General features: G+C 48.2%; 1 protein-coding gene across 1 annotated transcript; it reads right to left on the bottom strand.

Annotated features, from left to right (window-relative positions):
- Positions 1 to 277: 277 nt before the first annotated feature.
- On the bottom strand, positions 278 to 22,670 carry LOC140392786 (chymotrypsin-C-like). The gene is made up of 8 exons (XM_072478418.1): positions 22,591 to 22,670; positions 20,390 to 20,478; positions 16,528 to 16,625; positions 10,518 to 10,652; positions 8,402 to 8,538; positions 7,006 to 7,151; positions 5,544 to 5,696; positions 278 to 364 (listed from the first exon to the last, which is right to left on the bottom strand). Exons 1-8 carry the CDS (start codon positions 22,667 to 22,669, stop codon positions 347 to 349), a joined length of 855 nt encoding a protein of 284 aa, XP_072334519.1. The 5' UTR covers position 22,670; the 3' UTR covers positions 278 to 346.
- Between the last annotated feature and the right edge of the window lie 4,003 nt (positions 22,671 to 26,673).

Below are 26,673 nucleotides of genomic sequence, written 5' to 3' on the forward strand. Positions count from 1 at the left end.
AATCGAACCCCCGTCCCTGGTGCTGTGGAACAACAGTGCTAACCACTGCCACCATGCTTCCAACCTTTTGAATGGTAGGGAGCTGACCTGAATGGATATTTACCAGTAAAAAGTGAGGGCAGTGCTTTAGTGATTTGCATGCTATTAGCTTAACGAGAATAGAAGCCTATGGATTTTAGATTCATCTAGATGTTCTGTAGTTTAAGACCGGTGTGCATTTGGATTTGACCTGCATAAACCATCAGTTTTGGGGAAGGGGGAAAAAAAACCAAGCAGATAGAAGCAAATAATTTCTTTATTTGTAGAGAAAATCCACTTTGAATCGTGCACCCCTTTTGTGACTCACTCAGTTGTTTGCCATTGTCTGTGGGATTAAGCAGAGTTAATAGCTTCAGGGTGATTGTGGCAGAATCAACACTTTCACAAAGCAATTGTGTGGGACTAACAGGTCCGCAGTGTCTATTTCATGTCTTGATGCTTACTGTGTTGAGGGAGATGGCAATTTTGGATATTCACCTTGAGTAATCTGTTTTGCAAAAACACGTGCCCGTCACACCTTTGTCATAGCCGAATGAGCCATAAAACCCACACAATCAGAACATGGTTAAACAAAGAACAAAACTGCACAGGAACAGGCCCTTCAGCCCTCCAAGCCTGCGCAGTTCATGTGTCCTATCTAGGCCAACCGCCTGTATCCTATACCCTGTCTGTTCATGTGCCTATTCAGATAATTCTGAACGGTCGCTAACATATCTGCCTCAACCACCTCACTTGGCAGTGCATTCCAGGCCACCACCACCCTCTATGGAAGAAAAAAAACGTACCCCGCACATCTCCACTGTACCTATTCCCCCCCCCCCCTCCCCACCATGAACTCGTGCCCCCTTGTAATATATATATTACAAAGAGCAGAGGTCCCAGTACTGACCCCTGCGGAACACCCCTAGTTACAGACCTCCATTCGGAAAAAACACCGTTCCACTGCTACCCTCTGTCTTCTATGGCCAATCCAGTTCTGAATCCATCTAGCTAGTTCACCCCGGCCCCATGTGATGTAATCTTTTGCACCAGCCTGCCATGAGGGACCTTATCAAATGCTTTAAGTCCAAGTAGACAACATCCACAGACCTTCCCTCATCAATCATTTTTGGTCACCTCAAAAAACTCAATTAAATTAGTGAGATATGACCAGCCTCATACAAAACCATGCTGTCTGTCACTGATAAAACCATTCACTTCCAAATGTGCACAGATCCTCCAAATGTGCGTAGATCCTACCTCTGAGAATCTTTTCCAACAATTTCACTGTCACTAACGTCAAGCTCACTCGCCTATAATTACCCGGGTTATCCTTGCAACCCTTCTTAAATAATGGTATGACATTGTCTATCCTCCAATCTCACCAGTGGACAATGAGGACACAAAGATTTCTGTTAGAGGCTCAGCGATTTCATCTCTCGTGTCTCTCAGTAATCTGGGATAGATGCCACCTGGCCCTGGAGATTTGCCAACCGTAATGCTTTTTAACACACCTCACACTTCCTCCCTTGCAATAACGACCTGTTCTAAAGTGTTTACACATCCCTCTGAGACACCACCAATCAACGTGTTCCTCCTTTGTGAATACCTATGCAAAATACTCATTAAGAATCTCACCTACTTCCTTTGGTTTTACACACAATTTCCCACCTTCGTCCTTGAGTGGACCAACTCTTTCTCTAGCTACACTCATGTTCCTAATATATGTATACAATGCCTTGGGATTCTCCTTAATCCTGTCTGCCAAGGACCGTGACCCCTTTTTTGCCCTCCTAACTCCCTGCTTGAACTCTTTTCTACTTTCATAGAACATACAGTGCAGAAGGAGGCCATTCGGCCCATCGAGTCTGCACCGACCCACTTAAGCCCTCACTTCCACCCTATCCCCGCAACCCAATAACCCCTCCTAACCTTTTTTTTGGTCACTAAGGGCAATTTATCATGGCCAATCCACCTAAACTGCATTGGCGGGATTCCCCACTCCCACGCCGAAGTGGCCGCGCCGTCGTGAACGCCGTCAAGGTTCACGACGGCGCGGAACGGCCCCGGTCCCGACCGATTCAGGACCTGACAATGGGCCAGTATCGGGGCCGCGTCATCTACTCGCCAGGCCTTGTCGCCCGCGTAAAAGCGGCGCCGCATAGATGACGCGGCCGGCTCCGCATAACGGACGTCATCCGCGCATGCGTGGTTGCCGTCCTCTCTAAGTCCGCCCCACAAGAAGATGGGGGACGGATCTTGCGGGGCCGCAGAAGGGAGGAGGTCCTCCTTCAGAGAGGACGGTCCGACGATCTGTGGGCATCGATCGCAGGCCACCCCACATTCCAGGTGAAGCCCGGTGCAGGTTCCCCCCTCGCCCCCCCACAGGCCACCCCCCCAGCGTTCACGCACCGCCCACGACGGCAGCAACCAGGTGTGGACGGCGCCGGGGGGGGGAACCCGCCGTTTTGGCCTGGCCACTCGGCCCATCCGGGCCTCAGAATAGCAGGGGTGCCGGAGAATCGCCATTTTTGGTGTCCCCGCCGATTCTCCGGCCTGCAGCCCGCGAAACCCGACCGGGCCGTTCCCACCGCTTGGGAGAATCGCGGGAGGGCGTCGGACCGGCGTCCCCGGAAATTTTGGCGGCCCAGGCGATTCTCCCAACCGGCGTGGGAGTGGAGAATCGCACCCCATGTCTTTGGACTGTGGGAGGAAACCAGAGCATCTGGAGGAAACCCTCGCAGACACGGGGAGAACGTGCAGACTCGTCACAGCCAGTGACCCAGCAGGGAATCGAACCTGGGACCCTGGGGCTGTGAAGCCACAGTGCTAGCCACTTGAGCTACAATGCTGCCCTTTCCTTGTATTCTTCAAATGCTTCATCTGTTTTTAGTTGCCTGTGCCTCACCTATGCATCTTTTTTCTTTTTGACAAGACTCACAATTTCCCTGGTCGTCATGGTTCCTGAATCCTGCCTTTCCTGTCCTTCCTTTTTACCAGCACATGCCTGTCCTGCACTCCCATCAACTGATCCTTAAAAGACTCCCACATGCCAAATGTGGATTTACCCTCAATCAGCCTCTCCCAAACAACAGCCTCCAAATCCTGCCTAATCTGGTCGTAGTTAGCATTCCCCCAATTTAGCACCTTAACCCTCGGACAACACGCGTCCTTTTCTGTGAGTATCTGAAAGCTTATGGAATTGTCGTCACTGCTCGTCCAATGTTCTCCCACTTCAACTTTGGTAACCTGGACGGGCTCGTTCCGTAGTATTGGTCCAGTATAGCCCCCTCTCCAGTTGGACTATCCACATATTGTTCCAAAAAACCTTGGACACACTTAACACATTCTTCACCATCCAGATCCTAAGGGATTTCCAGTCAATGATGAGGAAAATTAAAGTCTCCCACTACAACAACCTTATTATTTGTACATCTGTCCAGAATCTGATTACATACCTGTTCTTCAACTTCCCATGGGCTGTTGGGAGGCATGTGAGTACACCCCCATAATAGTGACTGCACCCTTCCTGTTTCTGAGTTCTTCCCACCGTGTCTTGTTACTTGATTCTTCCATGGTGTCATCCCTCTGTACAACTGTAATGTGTTCTCTAACCAGTATTGCAACTCCCCACACAGTGCTGTCCCTTTTTTAACCAAGTCTCCGTTACAGCAACCACATCCAAGTTCCGCACATGAATCAAGACTCTAAGTTCATCTGTCTTACCTGTTGTACTCCGTGCATTGATGCAGATATACTCCAGGCCCACTGAGTTCGACCTGCCCCAGCCTGCCCTTCCTCTTAGCCAGCCTGGCCCTGGTACCATGCTCATCCCCAGACTCTACACTTGTTAGCTTACTGTTCTGATTCCCACCCCCCTGCTACATTAGTTTAAACCCACCCGAACCATATTAGTAAACCTCCCAGCTAGGATATTGGTGCCTCTCCAGTTCAGGTGTAACCCGTCCTTGTAGAGGCCCCACCTACCCTGGAAGACTTCCCAGTGATCCAAAAAACTGAAGCCCCCCTCCTGCACCAGTTCTCTAGCCATGTGTTCAGCTGCACTATCTCCCTGTTCCTAGCCTCGCCAGCACATGGCACAGGGACTAATCTTGAGATTACTACCCTAGAGGTCCTGCTTTTTAATCTTCTAGCTAACTCCCTAAATTGCCATTACAGGACCTCGCTACTCTTTCTACCTATGTCATTTGTGCCAATGTGGACAATGACCTCTGTCTGATTTCCCTCCCGTTTTAGGATGCTTTGTACCCGTTCAGAGACATCCAGGACCCTGGCACCAGGGAGGCAAACTACCATCCAGGACCCTGGCACCAGGGAGGCAAACTACCATCCTGGAGTCCTTTTCGCAGCCACAGAAGCGCCTATCTGTATATATAGAATTGTATTAATTAATTCCAAGCAAACATAAACACACGGCTTCTGGTCCTGATCAGCAATGCCTGCTGGAATGTGAATTGGGTTATCATTGCATGAAGATGCAATGGCTTCATGGTTGAATAGACCATCACTGCTCACTGACTGGGCTGATGTATAAAGAACAACCACTTGGGAAAGGCACAAAGGGTTACTGCTTCTGTGAAGCTATGCTCCAAGTGCACTGCAGAAAAGGAATGGCAATAATTTGACTTTAAAGTCAAACCATTGACACAATTAGAGGAATTGGGTCAGAGAATTTTAATTAGCTTAATACTTAATTTGATGAGGCGCTTAAGAACAGTAACCTTGCTTAACGTACTTATCTACATGTGATCTCATTCCACCTGTTATCCTGTTCAAAACTTCTCTACTATTTTGTTCATAATATTGTTGGTTACTGTTAACTCATGTTGTTGTCTCCAGTACTAATTTCTCCTCGCTGAAGATGAGTGAGACCAGGACTCTGAGTCATGAAACATTAGCATTGGAGTTTCCTGGATTACTGAGTTTACAGTGCCCAAATTGCACTGATTTCTGAGCCAGCCTTGCTGGCTGACTGCTCCCACCCCGATTTCCCTGCAGATCATTTGCAGCTAGCGTCAATGCCCGGTGCATGACCTGCAGAGAATTTTGGCAAAAGAAACTTGGAAATGGCGCTTGAAATTTACACACAGTAAAGATCAACATATAATTTAACTGAACTAAAAGAACAACTTTCTTTATCCATATGGAGTGCGCTTCACAGAATGCCAATGACTAAGTAGAGGCTTATCCTGGACTTGCTCATTTTTAGGTGTCCCTAGATATGACCCTGTTCTCAACATTAGATAGTGAGCGGAGGAAAAATAAGATGTGGTTAGCTTAGATGGGCTTTTTGGTTGGCATGGACCAGTTCGGGCTAAAGGGGCTGTCTCCTAGCCGTTGATTCTAAAAGTTTCAAAGACTACACACCCTTGTATTAGCGTAGGATATTAATGCAATAAGGTGAATTTGAATGCCCAGGGATATTCAATTCTGTTGTACCACCTCATCCAGAAAATTTGTCCCATCGATTATATCAGCCATTCACTGTTGTATCTACAACGTACCTGGGTAATCCAGTCATGATAGGCCGAAACACGAGTGAAGACAGTGGGCTTCTTCTTGGCATTGCAACCCAAGCTAGATACAAAACTGGCAATGCCCTGCACTTCCCAGGTTCCGTCAGCAGCCTGACAGTTCAGAGGTCCACCAGAGTCCCCCTGTTGAGAAAGGTTAGTGAGTGGGTTTCTCTTTTTTTTTACAAAGTCGCGCCCCTAGTCGCCTGGCTGTTGGAATGCTATGTGATATTAGTTCACCTAGTTTTATTTGGCTTGTAAGAGCATGAAGCTGGGTCTTAATAGCCCGAGGCACTGTCCAATTGACCTGATCTGACCCCATGCTTTGCCACCCATCTGTCATTTTCTAACTCAGAACGCAGGTTTGATGGCTGCTGATGGAATCTACATGCCTATAGCATCTTTTTTTAAATAAATTTAGAGTGCCTAATTATTGTTTTCCGATTAAGGGGCAATTTAGCGTGGCCTATCCATCTACCCTGCAAATCATTGGGTTGTGGGGGTGAGACCCACACAGACACGGAGGGGAATGTGCAAACTCCACACGGACAGTGGCCGGGGCCAGGATCGAACCCTGGTCCTCGGTGCCGTGAGGCAGCAGTGCTAACCACTGCACCACCGTGCTGCCCATGCCTACAGCATCTTAAGAGAAATTCCAACTTCATAAGATTCTAGAAGGGAAATCCACCCAAATGAAGTGGTATTTCCTCAGACTGGAGAGGACAGTGATGTCTTCAACTATCAATCAACTGACCAGAAAGCATTCTATTTGGGATTTTCCTTGAGAGATGGCATAAACCTGTGGTGTGGACGCTTGCCCGGACATTAACTTGGTTGAAAAAAGCTTAATTTCTTCTGTTTCCAACACCGACATAATGGGTCGAATGGCCTCAAGTACTGTAGCATTCTATATTTTACAATACCAATTTTGTTGCTTAATTTAGGAAGGGTTTGTGGTTCCTCAATGGTTATTCCACTAAAACTAAATGCACTGTCAACATGCAGCCTTTTTAAAAAAACTTTTTCCAATTAAGGGGCAATTTAGTGCGGCCAATCCACCTACCATGCACATCTTTGGGTTGTGTGGGTGAGACCCACGCAGACGCGGGGAGAATGTGCAAACTCCACACGGACAGTGACCCGGGGCCAGGATCGAACCCGGGTCCTCAACGCCATGAGGCAGTTGCAGCCTTCCTTCTAATCTTCGACAAACGCATCACACGTCTCCAGCTCTAGCTATTCTTTCCCTGGCCCTTAAAATTATGGAGCTTCTTGCTGCATTTTACCCTGCCCTTCTCGTGCCACCCCCTGAATTTTGAAACCAAGTTCATTGTTTTGTGTTTTCTGCTCTTTACACTTGTTTGAATCTTGCATTGCCTTTCGTCCAATTTGTTCAATAACAGAAGCTATCCTTAGAATTCCCATTGTGTGCATCCCTTCCCAAAATACTCACATTGCATCCCGCAACGACGCCATCTCCACCAGCGCAAATCATTGTCTTTCTCACGGCAAAGCCCCACCAGTCTAGTTTGGCACACGTTGCGTGATCTACCACCGGCAATAGGGCCTGCTGGAGATTGTCAGCAATGGGGCCATTCGCTGCAATGAGAACCAAATTGAGATTGTTGAAGTCGGCTGTCTTGTTAAAAGAAAATCTCATTCATCATCTCCCATCCTTTCCTGAAGATGTTGACTCTTTGGGGTACTCGCCCAAGGTGCTATTATCCATGTGTCAACCTTGGTAAGTGTTGGCAGGGTATTAGACTATTGAGCCTAATCAACTATGATCATAATGAATGGCGGTGCGGGCCTGAAGGGCCAAAAGGGCCTATTGTTTCTATGTTTCTATTTGAGGGCAGGAATACAGCCGAGCTTAATGCTTTCCTCACCCAGGAGCTGAGCAAAGAACTCTTGCCACTGCACCCCAGTGGATTGTTAGCACCTTTGGACACAATCTCCTTGTCGTCAGTAAGTGAAATAATCTATCAGTGAGGTTCAAACTATAAACCACTGGACACATATATTGAACAGTGAACCGTATTAAATGCAAAAGGTGGTTCAACATTGCTTATGTGTTCTCAAAGCACATATTCTCCACCATTAGTAACAATCCCAAATATTCCTAAGTTTTCTTGCACACAGCCTGTCATGTAGGGGAGCTGCTGCACGGAGCTCTCTGTCCAGTTTTAGTCTCCTTATTTGAAAAAGGATACAAACATGTTAGCAGTGGTTTCACGTGACTTATTCCTGGGATGAAGGGCCTATCCCTTGAAGAAAAGTGGAGCAGATTGGAAGAATGAGGTGATCATGTTGAAAAATGTTAGATCCCAAGAAGACTGATAGGAAGGGACACTGGGAGAGTGTTTCCTCGTGGGAGGGACTAAAGCAAGGGGACAGTTTAAAAGTAAGATTTTAAGACAGATTAGGAGAATTCTGATTATCTTCGAGGGTGGTTAGTCCAGGGAATTGTCTTCCCCCAGAAAGCAGTGGATGCTGGATCCTTGAATCTATTCAAAGCTGAGTTGGATAGATTTTTGATAGACAAGAGAGTCAGGAATTATGCGAGGAGGTGGGGGCAGTCAGGAAAGTGGAGTTCCGACCACAACTAGATCAACATGATCTTATTGAATGGCAGAGCAAGCTTGATGGTCGAATGGCCTACTCAAGTCCTATGTGACATTTATGCACATATTGAGAAAGAATAACACTTCCTTTCGCGATCATAGGCTTTCTCTACTTCGACTGGGGATGAAACAATATGGGCACAGCATGCTGAATTTTCGACAGTGCTCTTTGGAAAAATCCAATGTTATCATCCGTACAAAGAAAATACTTTGTGTACCACTCACTGTAGAGGCGACCCCATCCTGTTACAAAGCAGGGATAGTTGTTGGGAAGCACTGTATTAGGAGCAGGAATGCAGCCCAGCTCCACTGAATTGCTCAGAGTCACAGGACTGGAAAGCTTGATGAGTGCAATATCATACCTGTTGGATTGAATCAAAAGACACTGGTCATCACTGGAGTTTAGCAATATAAATTTAAGATAATATGTTTAAGAGAACAATATTCCTGGAGGAATTTACATTAACCTTTATGTAAAAAATTGTAATGGCCTCGCCAGAGAATCTTCAGGAAGTTTGGTTTCCTGGAGCAGCAGACTGCAAAAACCACTGAGCCCATTTCGATAAGGGCTGTGCTGTGTGATATTGGAATTTGGGTTAAAAAAACTCACTGCTATCGGGACCTCAAAACTAAACCGAGGTTCCCATTCCTGTTGCTTGTGTCCAGACGACAGCACAGGGTAAAATAATATATCAGCATTGTTAAAAGTCAGACATGACAAATGTTACTTTGGTTGAGCTGCCACAGAGCTATTGGTCCCTGTGGAATTATACCCTGACATAACCTAGTATGGCCAGGAGGGGAAGGGATGTAAGAAATGAGCAAAATTAAAGCACCGCAATAGTTACAATTGATTTTCTCCTTATAGTCATTTGGCAGTACAGAACTTGTGTTGCTGAAAAAAAGACATTTTTCAAACAATGTCTTGATAAATTAGAGTCAAGCTGCCTGGTTTAAATTTTAAAAATGCTTGGCAGTTAGCTGCCTGTCCCCATCAACTAGTGGATTCTCGAAGGAAACGCCTTCACCAATCAAAGTTCCACTTGCCAACCAATAGCATTCTCTTCTCATACAGTATAAATTGTTGTTCCCTTTATGTTTGGTATTCTTGAAAATTGTTCTGATGAGTGCTAGACGAAAAGATTTGACAAAAAGTTGTCCCTTTTTTTTCTCCGCAATACTTAATTTTCTGCTTGTAAGGGTAGTGGAGTCTTGTCACTGTGGGAATGCGTTTAACCCGGTTTACATAGAGAGGACTGCGCAGAATCTTGTCAGTCACACGACGACTAGTTTGTAGCTTGATCAAACACTGCAGTGCAGTAAATGAGCATTTTGAGCAGCAAAGCAGCCCCGCCAACTCAGGCAGCAGGTTCGAAGTGAGCCTTCAGGAAAAGGACTGTTATTCTAACTGAGCTCGAAACTCCCCCATCCCGAAATGCACCAACAATGTCCCGATAGACACCTTGGTCAGCAGGGTGTCTCCACGCATGGAGAAACCCATCATAAACAGTCGACAATTCAGGCAACTGGGGGATTTACACCAATCCCGTGGGCTTCGGTTTGTGAGGAATTAAGCGCACACCCTCTTCCCATAGGAACACATCCCGCTGGCCTCAATCAAAATAGTTTAAATGTAAGTTGACACAATGAAGGCCAACGTGTGTCAAGGTGCTGCCAGGGTTTCACTAGGTGAAAGGCTTGTGGTATCCGATTACTTGTCCAGCTAAGACCATCCTATCCACGAGGGCTTTGGTCAACATGGTTGGACCTATGTGATAAAAAAAAACCTTCAGGCAATAAGTCGACCACTCCACCATTAATGAGCAGTCTGCATGGTTGACCAGCTGGAGATCTGTAAACCTACCTGGCTCACTTATGGGATGGCCAAAGCTGCTACATACTGTTAAATGCAGGAGGGTCTAACGTTTGTTTTGTAAAAAAAAGTAAAGCAACATTTATTGAAATCAAAACCAAATTCATGGAGACGACAATATTCGGTGGTACAGAGATGCTGTCTAGTTATTCCTGAAATCCAGCCAAGATCGATGGGTTGCAGTCTCACCTGGGACAGTGAGGGCCCTTTGGTAAATGAGTCTGAATGAGTGTTATACGAGTGCTCTTACCACGCAAGTTGCGGGCAATCTTGTCCAGTTAACGCACAAATCCACAAAGAGGTATTGGACTTTGAAGTGGTCCAAGAGGTGGAAGTATGATGTGGAACTCAAAATATTACGTCGAGAGCGCCCCCCCCCCCCCCCACCCCATTCCATCCCCTTGGACTTAACTTACATTGGGACTTAAGACCCCCTTCTTCAGTGCTAGAAACTAAATTGGTGCTTACCCGAGAGCAACGAGAATTGGATTCCATTTCTCATGGACAAACATGTTCTGCGGCGCAATTTCGACTGAAACTGATCCCAGTTCTGAAGTCTTGAGGTTGTGTTTACCGAGCACCACCCGGTACATCTTGTTCTTGCTTAACGAGGAAAAGAATCAGGGCTTTCAGTGCACAGGACGGACATTGCTACAATCAATAATGGGGATATTGGTCGATCATGTCGGACCCGCTAATATTGGTAAGAGTAGATGTGAAGACGAGATTAGTCAAAGGGTAGTAGCTGTCCTATACCACACTTTGGTTTACACAGATTTACAGAACTGTTACGGTGCAGAAGGAGGCCATTTGGCCCATCGTGTCTGCACCCCCTCTCCAAACGAGCAACATGATTCCGTGCCATTCCCCCGCCATTTCGCCGAAGGAATCCACAGAACTGTTACGGCACAGAAGGAGGCTTTTAAGGAGCCTGTTAAATGCCTTTCAATTGGAGGAGGAAGGGGGCGAACCATAGTTTACTGCAGTTTTGAGGTCCTGGGAAAGAATAAGTAAAAGTAGGAGAGGGAATCATTTAGCAGAACATAGAACATAAAACAGTACAGCACAGAACAGGCCCTTCGGCCCTCGATGTTGTGCCGAGCCTTGTCCGAAGCCAAGATCAAGCTATCCCACTCCCTGTCATTCTGGTGTGCTCCATGTGCCTATCCAATAACTGCTTGAAAGTTCCTAAAGTGTCCGACTCCACTATCACAGCAGGCAGTCCATTCCACACCCTAACCACTCTGAGTAAAGAACCTACCTCGGATATCCCTCCTATATCTCCCACCCTGAACCTTATAGTTATGCCCCCTTGCAACAGCTACATCCACTGGAGGAAATAGTCTCTGAACGTCCACTCTATAGAAATAGAACATACAGTGCAGAAGGAGGCCATTCGGCCCATCGAGTCCGCACCGACCCATTTAAGTCCTCACTTCCACCCTATCCCCATAACCCCCATCTAACCTTTTTGGTCACTAAGGGCAATTTATCATGGCCAATCCACCTAACCTGCACGCCTTTGGACTGTGGGAGGAAACAGGAGCACCCGGAGTAAACCAAGCAGACACGAGGAGAACGTGCAGTCTCCACACAGACACTGACCCAGCAGGGAATCGAACCTGGGACACTGGCGCTGTGAAGCCACAGTGCTCATCACTTGTGCTACCATGCTGCCCCTCATCATCTTATAAACCTCTATTAAGTCGCCTCTCATCCTCCTCCACTCCAAAGAGAAAAGCCCTAGCTCCCTCAACCTTTCCTCATAAGACCTAGCCTCCAAACCAGGCAGCATCCTGGTAAATCTCCTTTGCACCCTTTCCAATGCTTCCACATCCTTCCTATAGTGAGGTGACCAGAACTGCACACAATACTCCAAAAGTGGTCTCACCAGGGTCATGTACAGTTGCAGCATAACCCCACGGCTCGTAAACTCAAGCCCCCTGTTAAGAAACGCTAACACACTATAGGCCTTCTTCACGGCTCTATCCACTTGTGTGGGAACCTTCAGAGATCTGTGGACATGAACCCCAAGATCTCTCTGTTCCTCAGAACCCTGCCATTGACCCTGTAATCCGCATTCAAACTTTTCCTACCAAAATGAATCACCTCGCACTTATCAGGGTTAAACTCCATCTGCCATTTTTCGGCCCAGCTCTGCATCCTATCAATGTCTCTTTGCAGCCTACAACAGCCCTCCACCTCATCCACTACTCCACCAATCTTGATGTCATCAGCAAATTTGCTGACCCACCCTTCAGCCCCCTCCTCCAAGTCATTGATAAAAATCACAAATAGCAGAGGACCAAGCACTGATCCCTGTGGTACACCGCTGGTAACTGGTCTCCAGTCTGAAAATTTTCCATCCATCACCACCCTCTGTCTTCTATGTGATAGCCAGTTACTTATCCAATTTCCAAATTTCCCTCTATCCCACACCTCCTTACTTTCTTCATGAGCTGACCATGGGGAACCTTATCAAACGCCTTACTAAAATCCATGTTTACGACATCAACTGCTCTACCTTCATCTACACACTTAGTCACCTCTTCAAAGAATTCAATCAAATTTGTGAGGCAAGACTTACCCTTCACGAATCCGTGTTGACTATCCCGGATTAAGCTGCATCTTTCCAAATGGTCATAAATCTGTCGTTCAGGACCTTTTCCATTAACTTACCGACCACCGAAGTAGGACTAACCGGCCTATAATTACCAGGGTCATTCCTATTCTCTTTCTTGAACAGAGGAACAACATTCGCCACTCTCCAGTCCTCTCGCACTATCCCCGTGGACAGTGAGAACCTAAAGATCAAAGGCAAAGGCTCTGCAATCTCATCCCTTGCCTCCCAAAGAATCAGAGTATATATGCCATCTGGCCCGGGGACTTGTCGACCCTAAGGTTTTTCAAAATTACTAATACATCGTTCCTCAGAACATCTACTTCCTCCAGCCTCTCCGCCTGTATCACACTCTCATCCTCAAAAACATGGCCCCTCTCCTTGGTGAACACTGAAGAAAAGTATTCATTCAACGCCTCTCCTATCTCTTCTGACTCCATGCACAAGTTCCCACTCCTGTCCTTGACCGGCCCTAACCTCACCCTGGTCATTCTTTTATTTCTCACATAAGAGTAAAAAGCCTTGGGGTTTTCCTTGATCCGACCAGTCAAGGACTTCTCATGCCCCCTCCTCGCTCTCCTAAGCCCTTTTTTATAGCTCATTCCTTGCTACCTTGTAACCCTCAAGCGACCCAACTGAACCTTGTTTTCTCATCCTTACATACGCTTCCTTTTTCCACTTGACAAGACATTCAACCTCTTTTGTGAACCATGGTTCTCTCACATGGCCATTTCCTCCCTGCCTGACAGGGACATACCTATCAAGGACACGCAGTATTTGTTCCTTGAACAAGCTTCACTTTTCATTTGTGCCTTTCCCTGACAGTTTCTGTTCCCATCTCATGCTCCCTAATTCTTGCCTAATCGCATCAGAAGTACCCCTCCCCCAATTATAAACCTTGCCCTGCCGTATGGCCCTATCCCTCTCCATTGCAATAGTGAAAGACACCGAATTGTGGTCACTATCTCCAAAGTGCTCTCCCACAAACAAATCTAACACTTGGCCCGGTTCATTACCCAGTACCAAATCCAATGTGGCCCCACCTCTTGTTGGCCTATCCACATATTGTGTCAGGAAACCCTCCTGCACACACTGTACAAAAAACTGTTCCATCCGAACTGTTCGACCTATAGAGGTTCCAATCAATATTTGGAAAGTTAAGGTCACCCATGACAACTACCCTGAGACCTCCACACCTATCCATAATCTGTTTTGCAATTTCTTCCTCCACATCTCTATTACTATTTGGGGGCCTATTGGAAACTCCTAACAACGTGACCGCTCCTTTCCTATTTCTAACTTCAGCCCACACTACCTCAGTAGGCAGATCCCCTTGAACTGCCTTTCTACAGCCATGAAACTATCCTTGATTAACAATGCTATACTCCTCCACCTCTTTTACCACCTTCCCTAATCTTACTGAAACATCTAAACCCCGGAACCTCCAACAACCATTCCTGTCCCTGTTCTAACCATGTCTCCGTAATGGCCACGACATCGTAGTCCCAAGTACCAATCCACGCTCCAAGTTCACCTATCTTATTCCGGATGCTCCTTGCATTTAAGTAGACACACTTCAACCCACCTTCCTGTCTGCCGGTACACTCCTGCGACCTTGATACCCTCCTCAGTACCTCACTACTCTCAACACTGACTTCTGGACTACAGCTCGTTTTCCCAACCCCCTGACAAATTAGTTTAAACCCCCCCGAAGAGCCGTCGCAAATTTCCTTCCCAGGATATTGGTGGTTCAGGTGCAAACCGTCCTGTCTGTACAAGTCCCATCTTCCCCAGAATGTGCTCCAATTATCCACATAACTGAAACCCTCCCTTCGACACCATCTCTGCAGCCACGTGTTTATCTTCACTCTCTTCCTGTTCCTCAACTCGCTAGCACGTGGCACCAGCAACAAACCAGAGATAACAACATGGTTTGTCCTGGCTTTCAGCTTCCACCCTAGCTTCCTAAATATCTGTTTTAAATCCCCGTCCCTTCTCTTACCTATGTCGTTGGTGATGTGTACCACGACTTGTGACTGTTCCCCCTCCCCCTTAAGGATTCTGAAAACACGGTCCGAGAGGTCACGGACCCTGGCACCCGGGAGGCAACATACCATCCGTGAGTCTCTTTCATTGCCACAGAACCGTCTATCTGTCTCTCTAACTATCGAGTCCCCAATAACTATTGCACTCCTGCTCTCCCTCCTTCCCTTCTGAGCCACATTGATGGACTCAGTGCTGGAGGTCTGTTCACCGTGGCTTACCCCTGGTAGGTCGTCCCCCTCAACAGTATCCAAAACGGTATACTTGTTACTGAGGGGAATGACCACAGAGGATCCCTGCACTGACTGCTTCCTCCCAGCCCCTCTCACCGTCACCCATCTATCTTGATTCTTCGGAGTAACTACATCCCTGAAGCTACTATCTAGGACCACCTCTGCCTCCCGAATGATCCGAAGTTCATCCAGCTCCAGCTCCAGTTCCCGAACGCGGTTTCTGAGGAGCTGGAGATGGGTGCACTTCCCACAGGTGAAATCAGCAGGGACACTGACGGCGTCCCTCACCTCAAACATTCTGCAGGAGGAACATTGCACTGCCTTCCCTGCCATCCCCTCTAGATAACTTGCAGTAAAAACAAGAAAAAGCAAGAAAGAGCTTACCTGATATTCACTCACCCCCTTAGGTTAGAGGAGGTGGAAGGGTGAGAGACACTACAAGTGTAGTGTCTCGGGTTTAGGAACCGCCCAACTTAAATACAGGTAAAAATAAAACACTTAACCAGCAACCACTGCGCCCCGCACTAAACAGCAATCAGCTGTTATGGGCCCGTGCAAACAATTTAAATCTTTACTACTTACTCAGCAGTCACTCTGTCCTCACTCCAAGCGGATTCAGCTGGAAACCCCCAACAGTAAGTTTTTTAAAAATTTACTCCCCTTCTCAGCAAGCACTCAGATAAAGACCAGTCCATTTTGCCAGTGCTGGTTCTTGAAAGGGATATCCAATTTCCCTGCTCTTGCTCTATCCCCAGAGCAATTCATTTCTCAGAAGGAGAAGAACACTTTGGACCAGTATTCTTATTTCAACGTTTTATTGGTATTCCATTTTGAAGTATTCCAGACCAGTTCGGACCAAAATTCTTGGTTGCGATTCAGCGGCCTTGTCGCGCCTGACTTGGTGTTGGGAAGAGGCCGTTGAATCTCGCGAGAGGCCTCTCTCCCTCTCTCGAGATTTGTGACGCCCTAATTGTCTCTCAAGATTCTGAATATTTAAATGACAGAATTGCTCATTTAAATACCTGGATTCACCAGCCACGCCTGGGAGACCTCGTTAAAGCGCCATTTATTACTGGTCCACACAAACGTGGGCCAGGCGTAACGGCACCCAAGAGGGTGAGGGGGCCTCCCACGCCATTGGAGACGCCAAGAAACACTCCGCTAATTATGCCGTTCAGCGGACTTTAACTCAAGCCCGCTGAATCGCGCCCCTGTTTTTCCTGTTTTACTGATGTTCCATTTTAACGTATACAAGATCAGTTTGGACCAGTATTCGTCCGTTTAATCATTTTATTTTCCTCCTGGGTTGCTTTTCCCTTTTGAAGTATATCCAATTCCCCTTTGAAAATTGCTCTTCCCTTTCTCCTCTACCCTCCCGATCTATGGCATCCTCGTCACCCCCTCACGATGAATATCATCTTCCCCCATCTCCTCATCCGATGAGGTTACAAATGATGTGCGCGGGATGTTGCAAAAGCAGCTTTAGAGGAACAACAGGATGAAAATGGAAAGTAATGAAAGCTGAAATGAAACGAAGTGTCGGGCAACTGTCGACCGTCGAGCTGTTAGTGACTAAACTCACCTGATGCAGTGAGCAGCAGTCATGACCCAGTTGGTTGCGATGAGGGATCCTCCACAAGTGTGGGCCCAATGATCAGTTTTTAAATATTGGAGCGAGACCTTGGTAAATGCGAAACAAAAGAAACAAATCATGCTGCAGGATTTGAAATTGAAATGCAGCCCCCCCCCCCCCCCCCCCCCCCCCCCCCCGCCCTGCCCTGCCCTGCCGTCCCCCAAACCCCACAAAAAAACAAAATGGCCATTGTCATATTTCGTGACATTAATGTCATCATCCAGTAGCTTGGAAATCCAGGGAGTTTTCACATTCAGGACCGTAGACAGAAAGAAGACAGCGTATCCCCTCCCCCAGTCTTCAACATCAGCTTATCTTCCAGCACCATTGCAACAGGTGACTGCGGATTGCTTTTCATCTTCATCTCCACAGATGTAGTTGGCATTACCCAACTATGTAAATTTGTTTTTATACCCTTCTTAATGGAGGGAAATCTACATATTAAGGTTCCCTGAATAATTTGGGGTACACCCATGAATTTGCTAGTCATCCAGACTCGAAACGTTAGCTCCCTTCTCTCCCCACAGACACTGTCAGACCTGCTGAGATGGTCCAGCATTTTCTGTTTCTGCTTCAGGTTCCAGCACCTGCAGGAATTTGCTTTTAGCAATATTTGGTGCAGTGTTCTCGGAATAATTGGAAACAGGGAGATGTCTTAGAAGTGGCCAAAATATTTCCTCCTCACTTTGGCCAATACCGCCATCAACCTTATGGGGCCACCGCTGCCGAGAAGCTTAACTGGGCAGGATCAACGGGTTGGCAGCGCAGAAACTGTGCAACAAGTGGGTCATCTTTGGATTCCTCAAAGCCTACCCACTTTCTACAGAGCACACGTCAGGACTGTGATGGCCAGGTGGAGACTCAAAAATGCTCAAGAGGTTTGACACCATCCAGAACAGAGCAGTTCACTTGATCAGCGATGGAAGCACTGGACTCAACTTCCACCCCCTCTACCACCATGACCCCCACATGCACCCTTTCCGACACAGTACCTTGTAACAACTGGGCAAGGCTATGTCAACTGCATCTCCCTCCTGCAATCTCTAATCACCGGGGAGGACAATAGCAACATTATTGTGGGCTTACTATCAACTTCATGCAACCTTTCAAATCGTGCACCATCCTGACTTAGACATATGTTCCCATTCATCATGGCGGGTTCAATATCCTGGAATCCCCTAGCTAACACGATCATGACAGTAATGCCTCCCAAAGTTCTGTGATGGACGGTGGATATGCAGGCCCACACCACCTTTGCATGGCAATTAGGAATTGGCAATCAATCGCCTGGAGTAGCATCACCCACACCCCTGGATCAAATAGACCAGGTGCGGAATGCTCCACATCTTTGGGGGCTGAGCCCCAACCTTAAGGGGCTAGGCCCGCGCCGGACTAATTTCTGCCCCGCCAGCTGGCGGAAAAGGCCTTTGGTGCCCCACCAGCTGGCGCGGAAATGACATCTCCGGGCGGCGCATGCGCGGGAACGTTAGCGGCCGCTCACGGCATCCCCGCGCATGTGCTGTGGAGGGAGTCTCTTCCGCCTCCGCCATGGTGGAGACCGTGGCGAAGGCGGAAGGAAAAGAGTGCCCCCACGGCAGAGGCCCGCCCGCGGATCGGTGGGCCCCGATCGCGGGCCAGGCCGCCGTGGGGGCACCCCCCCGGGCCAGATCGCCCCGCGCCCCCCCCAGGACCCCGGAGCCCGCCCGCGCCACTTTGTCCCGCCGGTAAGGTAGGTGGTTTAATCTACGCCGGCAGGACAGGCATTCTAGCAGCGGGACTTCGGCCCATCCGGGCCGGAGAATCGCGCGGGGGGGCGGGGGGGGGGGGGGGGGGGGGGCCAGCAAACGGCGCGGCGCAATTCCCACCCCCGCCAAATATCCGGTGCCGGAGAATTTGGTAACCAGCGGGGGCGGGATTCACGCCAGCCCCCGGTGATTCTCCGACCCAGCGGGGGGGTCGGAGAGTCTCGCCCCAGAAGTCAAGATGGAGGAATTTTACTCTCACTTTTGATGCATAGATCTTCTGGTGCTGCGATGTTATTTAACCACCAGGAGATGGCGGTGTTCCTCTTATTTAGAAAATTGCACATATTCCAACGCAGTCCACTGTTTCGTATTTATGAAGCACCTTGAACAAACTAACACACCTGAAGGCATTTTACAAGTGCATGGTCAAACAAAATTTGATACCAGGTCACACAAATAATAGATGGCCGAAAGCTTGGTCAATGAGATAGGTTTAATGTGGGCCTTGAAGGAGGAGAGAGAAGGTGGAGAGGAGAAAGCAGAGAATTTCAGAGCCAGGGGTCTCAGCAGCTGAAGGCAGGGCCAGCAAAGGCAGAGCAATGGAAATTGAGTCGGTGCAAGAGGCCAGAATTGGAGGAGGCACAGGGGATCTGAGTGTGGTGGGCCTGAATTTACAAGATGGTGGGAGTAGGGGCTGCGGAGGGATTTGAACACAAGGATGGGAATTAGCACAAAGGCTTTGCGTTTGGGTTGTCTGCTATTAAGTGGGGGAGGGGGAATTCCTGTGGAATTTTCCAGATCGGCCACTGTAACGTCGGCAGAAGATTGTCCTGCTATGTGAGGCTGAGTAAAACTGAGCCAATATTCTGTTGTTTGGAAGAGTGAGGGGTGATGGCTTTGGAGATTCTGAAGGGGCTGAACCAGGGTCGTTCCTCGAGGCTGGGGGGGGGACCCAGAACACAGGGGGACAATCTCAGAATAAAGGGCCGATTATTTAATACTGAGATAGGAAGAAACTTCTTCACTCAAAGGGTTGTGAATCTTTGAATTCTCGACCCTACAGAGTTGCCGATGCTCCAGCACTGAATGTACCTCAGGCTGAGACAGACAGTTTCCTGGTCTCTCTGGGAATCAAGGAATACTGAGAGTGGGCTGTAAAATGAAGCTGGGGAAGAAAACGAGCCATGGTCAGATTGAATGGTGGATCATGTTCGAGGGGCTGAATGGTCTGCACCTGCTCCTCTTTCAAATGCTCGTACTGATGGAAACCATGGAGAATTGGTGCAAATCGCTGTTTTTAATCATTGTCCCAGAGTTACATACCTGCCACAGGAGCAGGCTCACAGAAATCCAGGGGGAAGGGGTGGGGTCATAATAATAATCTTTATTGGTGTCACAAGCAGGCTTACATTAACACTGCAATGAAGTTACTGTGAAAATCTCCTAGTCGCCACACTACGGCTCCTGTTCGGGTACACTGAGGGAGAATTCAGAATGTCCGATTCACCGAACAGGTCTCTCGGGACTATTGTGGTAGGAAACCGGAGCACCCGGAGGAAACTCACGCAGACACGGGGAGAGCATGCAAATTCCACACAGACAGTGCCCCAAGCCGGGAATCGAACCCGGGACTGTGGCGTTGTGAAGCAACAGGGCTAACCACTGTGCTGCCTCACCTCCGTGCGGTTTACTGCTGAAATCTTATGTCGAAATAATTAAGGAATGATCAAGAGGTCGCAGCAGAGTTGGTGGAAGCTCCCAGTTAAACAAACAAGTAAGCAATTTACCTGCAAATTAATTTTGCGTCTAAGCGACACCAATTGATCTGCGGTTACAGATTAGGGAGATCATGTTTATGCTCAACAAGGGACAAAAGCTAACTAGTTCACAAGTAAAAACAGCAGGACGAGGATTTGATAACTGGGACTCCACATGGCAAGTGGTCCACATCCGCAGGTGGGGGAGGGAGTGGAAGAATCTAAAATCGAACGATGTAAATTTACGTGAAACTCCGCCGATGTCTTTTTGTTTCTGTTTTTTTGAGGATGTGGAAAAGGATCTCTTACCTGCCACGGCCAGGTGTGGGGCTGTGCGTCCACCCCGCCCACAACCCTGGAGGTCATAGGTGGAACAGCAGGAGAACCGCATCCATAGGCTGCAACACAGACAGCACTCACCTTCAACCCAAACTGCATTTTGGAACAAACTTTGCACAGAGTCATAGAATGGGCGGAATCAGACAACATGGAGGAGGCCATATGGCCAATTACGCCGGTGCTGGCTCACTGAAAGACCCGCCCAATCAACCAATCAATCCCAGCCCCCTGCACCTTCCCCCTGGCCTTATTGGGGTGTCTCTGGGCTGGGAGTACCCACTGTTTGACAGCTGTCTCTGAACTCCCAGTTTTGACTCCACTTTCAGTGCTGACATGCCTCAGATCGCTCACGCCGAGTTATTGCACTAGCCTGTAGCCAGTGCCTGAGCTATACCAACCAGGAAGGCGCAATTGCCAGTGTGTGCTGATTTAACGCATCCAGCAGGGCTAGGGCAGTTCTGGGCCAGTCAGCTAGACAGGGTTGTCAGGATTGCTATTTCTCACTAGCCAGGAACTGCATTCGTGTGCAGGTGTCAGGTAGAGACGAAGGGGGCAATTGTGACTCACCCCACACACCTGGGAAAGGAGCAGATGAACAGTTAAAATGGACCAGCTCCATTTCCCACTCAATTGTGGCTGATCCTCAGTTATGTTGATGCTGGTTTTGTCAGTGGACGGGTTGATCATTGGAACAGGTATAAACGCTATTCATTGTCGGTGGGATCCCAAAGGAATTCTGACCTGGGCCTCAGTCATCCTTTGTGAGGTCAGCAGGGCCAGCAGGTTGCTGGAATCATTCCTGGCACAAAGGAAGATGACTGTGGATTTTGAAGGCTAATCATCTCATAGCCGGACTATCGCTGCAGGAGTCCTTCAGGGTCCTAGGCACACCCATCAATGACCTCCCTTCCATCATAAGGTCAGAAGTGGGGATTTTTGCTGATGACTGCACAATGTTCAACACCATTCACGACTCCTCAGATAATGAAGCAGTCCACCTCCAAATGCAGCAAGACCTGGACAATATCCAGGCTTGGGCTGACAAGTGGCAAGTTACATTCGCGCCACAGAAGTTCCAAACAATAAAACCATCCCCAACAAGAGAGAATATAACAATGGAATTAAATGGCATTGCCATTGCTGAATCCCCCACTATCAACATCCTGGGGGGGGGGGGGGGGGGGGGGTTGCCATTGCCGCGAAACTGAACAATACCAGAGCAGGCCAGAAGCAGGGAATTTTGTGCAGAGTAATTCTGCCCCTGACTCCCCAAAGCCTGTTCACCATCGGCAATGCACGAGTCAGGAGTTTGATGGATCTGCCTGGATGAGTGCAGCTCCAACAACACCATCCAGGACAAAGCAGCCCACTTGATTGGTACCCCACCCAGCTTATTAAATATCCACTGCCCTCGCCACCAGTGCACAGGGGCGGCCGTGTGTACCGTCCACAAGATGAGCAGCAGCAATGTGCTAAAGTTTCTTCGCTGCTCCTCCCAAACCCCGCCACCTCTCCCACTTGGAAGGACGAGGGAAGCAGACACCTGCCACCAGCTGCAGGTTTCCCTCCAAACCGCACATCAGCCTGACTGCGAAATGTTTTGCCGTTCCTTCACTGGACCTCCCTCTCTAACAATACTCTGAGTGTATCGACCTCCTGCATCACAGCGGCTCAGCTCGCCAGCACTTTCTCAAAGGCAATGGGCAATAACTGCTGGCGTTGACAGTGATGCTCGCATCCCGTGGACGAATAATAAAAATAAAGTCTCCTCCTTGTGCTGGATTAATTCCACAACCCTCCCCCTGATCCTCTCAAGCAACCTCCCCCGTCCCCCACTGACAAGCTGATCTTTTCCCATCTCCAGCCAGCTACCCACTTCCTGTGTCTGAGACCCATTCAGGATTATAACTGATCTTGGAGTCAGGTTCAGATGTGATCCTTCCCCACCCTCTCCCCACCCCCGCCCCTCTCCGATTGACTATCTCGCTGATGAACCCCACTTGGGTTTATGCACAGAGACTGACCACTTGGGTGAGATTCCAGAAGGCTGGCTGTGCCCAGGAGACCACACCTCAGCAAGGAGGCAGCATCTTTCGGGGTGGACGAAGAAATAAATATCAATTAAACTCTAGAATCAGCCTTCGGTCTAGCCTCAGGCCAGTGATGCTTACCACGAGCCAGGAGCAAAGCTGCAACCACGAGTGAAATCATATCTCTGCCTCTGCTGTTCAGTCCCCTCTTCCCCAACATTTATAGAGACACGCTCGACCTTCTTATCTTGGCAGCTTATTAATCGAAGTGTCAGATTAGGAGCAGGGAATAAAGGGCAGTGCCGCCTGTGCGAGATGGGCAGCCTGTCCCCGGCATGTTAGCAGGTGCTGAAAGTTTCACCGGAGTTCATTAACAATGGTGACTTGTTCCAGCGGAGGAGGCGAGGGGACAGGTCAGGGCCTGACGTGCCAGATATCAGCAAGATTCAAGAGCGCAGCCAGATAAGGACGGATGAGGAGGTCACTCAGTGCAGCCCAGGGCTGTTTCTGTGTTTGTTTCAGTGCCATTCTAGACAGCCGGCTCTGCAGCCCTGACCTGTGGGCTTGGTCCAGCTGACGCCAACACTAAATGTGCCGCTCGCAGATTCACCAGGGTCTTCATTGGACCTTAGGGCTGTGGCCTAAGTCAATTGGAAGATTTTGCCGTCGGCGGCCGACATCACAAGTCAGCGCTGACAACAAATTGCATTTATATAGTGGCTTTAAATGTGGTAAAATATACCATAGTGAGTACATACCTCAGCGCAGATAGAAAGAGCCCAGCTCCCCGGGGACCTGGCATCCTCCACATCACAGCTTCTAAATGGCTTGGAAAGGTTCCAGAGATTTTGCTTTTAGTAGCTAACACAGGAAGCATTAAATACTGCCTGAAGAAAAGCTTCCTGAATTAGTCCATAATGTGTCTTTTGCCGCATTGAACCAGAGAATCCCAACAGTGCAGAAGGAGGCCGTTTGGCCCATCGAGTCTGCACCGACCCTCTGAAAGAACACTCGACCTAGGCTCACTCCCCTTACCCTATCCCTGTAACCCCACCTAACCTGCACATCTTTGGACTGAGGGAGCACCTGGGGGAAACCCACACAGACACGGGGAGAAAGTGCAAACTCCACACAGAATTGAACCCGGGCCTCTGGCACTTTGAGGCAGCAGTGCTGTGCCACACTCTATTGTCTTATCATCATGCTTTACTTAAAAGTATTGTTTTGACTCAACTTCAGTACTTAATCCTCGAACTGCCAAGCTGAGGAGAAAGATTGGGGGTCAGAGATGAAGAGTGATTTAGGTGACAACAGGTTTGGGGTTCTTGACTCTTATTAATTGGAGGAAATGGGAAAGGCGAAGGCAGATAGGATTAGGAGTACTGCTCGTGCGAGGCAGATAAGAGGTTAACTTTCTACACAGCTCCTGCTTCAATTAGATAGAATTACATAGAACTCCCAGCACAGAAACAGAGCTCTCAACCCAGCCACTCTGAGGCGCTGTTTATCCTCCACGCGAGCAACCTAATCTCAGGGGCTGGATTCTCTGTTGGCTGACGGGGAAATTGCGAAATGGAATTGGGCGGAGAATAGGTTCCGACGCTAAAATCGCAGCGGGTGCCGATTTGACGCCGAATCGCAATTCCCCGTCACCTCGACAGCAGCGTCAATGCGTTATTACTTAGTCTCAGAAACGTAGAATCCCGCCCCAGGTGTCTGATATGTTTCCATCTCTCCTTACTCCCTTTTCCCCCAAATGCCTATCTAGCCTCTTCCTAAATGTTGACACTGGCCTGGACTTGCATCCTTCGTGTGGGTGGCGGGAGTTATGGAAATTCCCGGCTCGCCCGCCCGCTTCGGGAGAAAGTGCCCGAAAAGACGGGATTTTCACTATGAGGGAGTGGGTGCTGACTGGCATCGGGCTAGCATACCTGAGAAACAAACTGGATACAGTCACAGGGACTGCCGGATGCCATGTCGGGCTGTTAAAAGGTCCACCTCGGTGCTGTGAGACTTGGTCCCAGTTAAAATCATAGCAGGAAGGCCCTCCAGCCCTCACAGACCCTTACACACTCCTCATAGCCCATCCATTCCCATTCATACACCCAATCACCCCCATGATTCCTCATGCACCCTATCCCAATGTATGCCTCCCCACGAAATAACTCCTGTGGCTCCTGATGCCCGTCATAGCAAGCGATGCCCCTCCACCTCTCTCCCTGGCTTTTCATTCCTCATATGCCAAGCTGTGGCACTTCCATGCCCATTGACTCGCTATACACTGTATAGAATCAATGAACCATCAAGTGACACGAGGATGTGCCAAAAAAGTTTGAGAAAAAAAATTCATAACTTTTTGCTATGTTAAAAAAAAATCAACTTTACTACAGCCCAATAAAAACATCAATCATGCAGTCCCTTTAAAGTTTCAATTGATTAAACTACAAGCGCTTGAGACCTCTCAACCTTGTGTGAGTAAACATTGTGCAAGTGGCAGCATAGACCAGAGAGACAGAGCTGTGAATCAAGCAGTTTTTTCTCTGGTGCTCAGACTAATGGCTTTTTGGGGCGCTCAGCCACGCCTCATTATGTATACTTGGCTGGTGGCCCAGACATCCATTAGTCTCTAGTGTGGTACTTTGTTGAAGGTTTTCTGAATGTCCATATATACTACATTCACTGCATTCCTACCAGGTATCTCAGGTCTGGTTTGACAAGCATGATCTTCCTTCCGGGAATCTAATTATTTTCTCATGTGGGCTAATTTTACTTACATATTTAGTAATTTCATTTCTAATTTGAAAATCCAACATTTTCTCTGTCGTCCATTTTGAAAATGAATATTACTGGCTAATCCCCAATCCTTTAACACACTTTCACTCTCAATAGAGCATTTGAAATATAATTTCTAGGGCCTCTGCTCATACTTACCCCACTTTTCTCAACATCCTTCAATGTGTCCCTTAAGGTCATAGATATAGAATTTATAATGCAGAAGGAGGCCATTCGGCCCATCGAGCCTGCACTGGCCCTTGGAAAGAGCACCTTGCCTAAGCCCCACACTTCCACCTCATCCCCGTAACCCAGTAACCCCACCTAACCTTTTTAGTCACTAAGGGCAATTTAGCATGGCCAATCCACCTAACCTGCACATCATTGGACTGTGAGAGGAAACCGGAACATCTGGAGTAAACCCACCCAGACACGGAGAGAATGTGCAAACTCCACACTTACAGTGATCCGGAGCCAGGGTCGAACCTGGGTCCTCGGCGCCGTGAAGCAACAGTGCCAACCACTGCACTATCGTGCCGCCCAGTATGGACTACATATCTACATATCACACTGGACTGAAATTCATCTACCATATTACTAATTATTTTCAATACTTACCTTCACATAGAGGCGTGAGGGACAGGAATTCTGTACCTAGTTCAATGGTTCCGCTGCTGGTCACTGATGATCCTACTGCCCCCCACCCCTGTACATCTCACCCAAGACCACTCTGGTGATGCAGTTGAACCACCTCGGAGACCCCCAAACCAATGAGCTGCCACCAGAAGCCCACAGCTCATCAGTAGAATAGAAATGAGGCACAAAGCCCAATTTCAGGTCAGTCTTACGGCTCTGACATTGGGCGCACATTTGAATATATCCTGAGGTAATGGTTCCATGGAGGTTAATTCTTAAACAAAAACAGAAACTGCCAGAACTACTCAGCAGGTTATGGCAACATCTATGAGGAAGATAGAGTTAGACCATGAGCCCAGAAGATATAAGAGCAGAATTAGGCCATTCGGCCCATCGAGTCTGCTCCGCCATTCAATCATGGCTGATATGTATCTCATCCCCATTTGCCTGCCTTCTCACCATAACCCCTGATCCCCTTATTAATCAAGAACCTATTTATCTCTGTTAAAGACACTCAGTGACTTGGCCTTCACAGCCTTTTGCGTAACTGAGTTCTACAGATTCACAACCATCTGTCTGAAGAAATTCCTCCTCATCTCAGTTTTTAGAGGATTGTCCCTTCAGCCTGAAGCTGTCCTTGGGTTCAAGTCTCTCCGACTAGTAGAAACATTTTCTCCACGTCCATTCTATCTAGGCCTCCCTATATTCTATAAGCTTCAATGAAAACCCCTCTCTTCCTCCTAAACTCCATTTTGTCCTTCCAGAACAAGGACAAAAAGAAGGCTTGTGACAGAGCGGAAGACAAAAGAGATTGGA

Source organism: Scyliorhinus torazame, chromosome 16 (genome assembly GCF_047496885.1).
Source record: "Scyliorhinus torazame isolate Kashiwa2021f chromosome 16, sScyTor2.1, whole genome shotgun sequence".
NCBI classification, from domain to species: Eukaryota; Metazoa; Chordata; class Chondrichthyes; order Carcharhiniformes; family Scyliorhinidae; genus Scyliorhinus; species Scyliorhinus torazame.

Excerpts from the sequence above, each read along its gene's own strand:
- LOC140392786 (XM_072478418.1), bottom strand. The coding sequence starts at position 22,669 with ATGTTGGGGAAGAGGGGACTGAACAGCAGAGGCAGAGATATGATTTCA. Across the intron at positions 16,626-20,389 it reads CCCACACCTGGCCGTGGCAG|GTCTCGCTCCAATATTTAAA; the intron begins GTAAGAGATCCT and ends GCATTTACCAAG. Across the intron at positions 8,539-10,517 it reads CCAATTCTCGTTGCTCTCGG|GTATGATATTGCACTCATCA; the intron begins GTAAGCACCAAT and ends TCAATCCAACAG.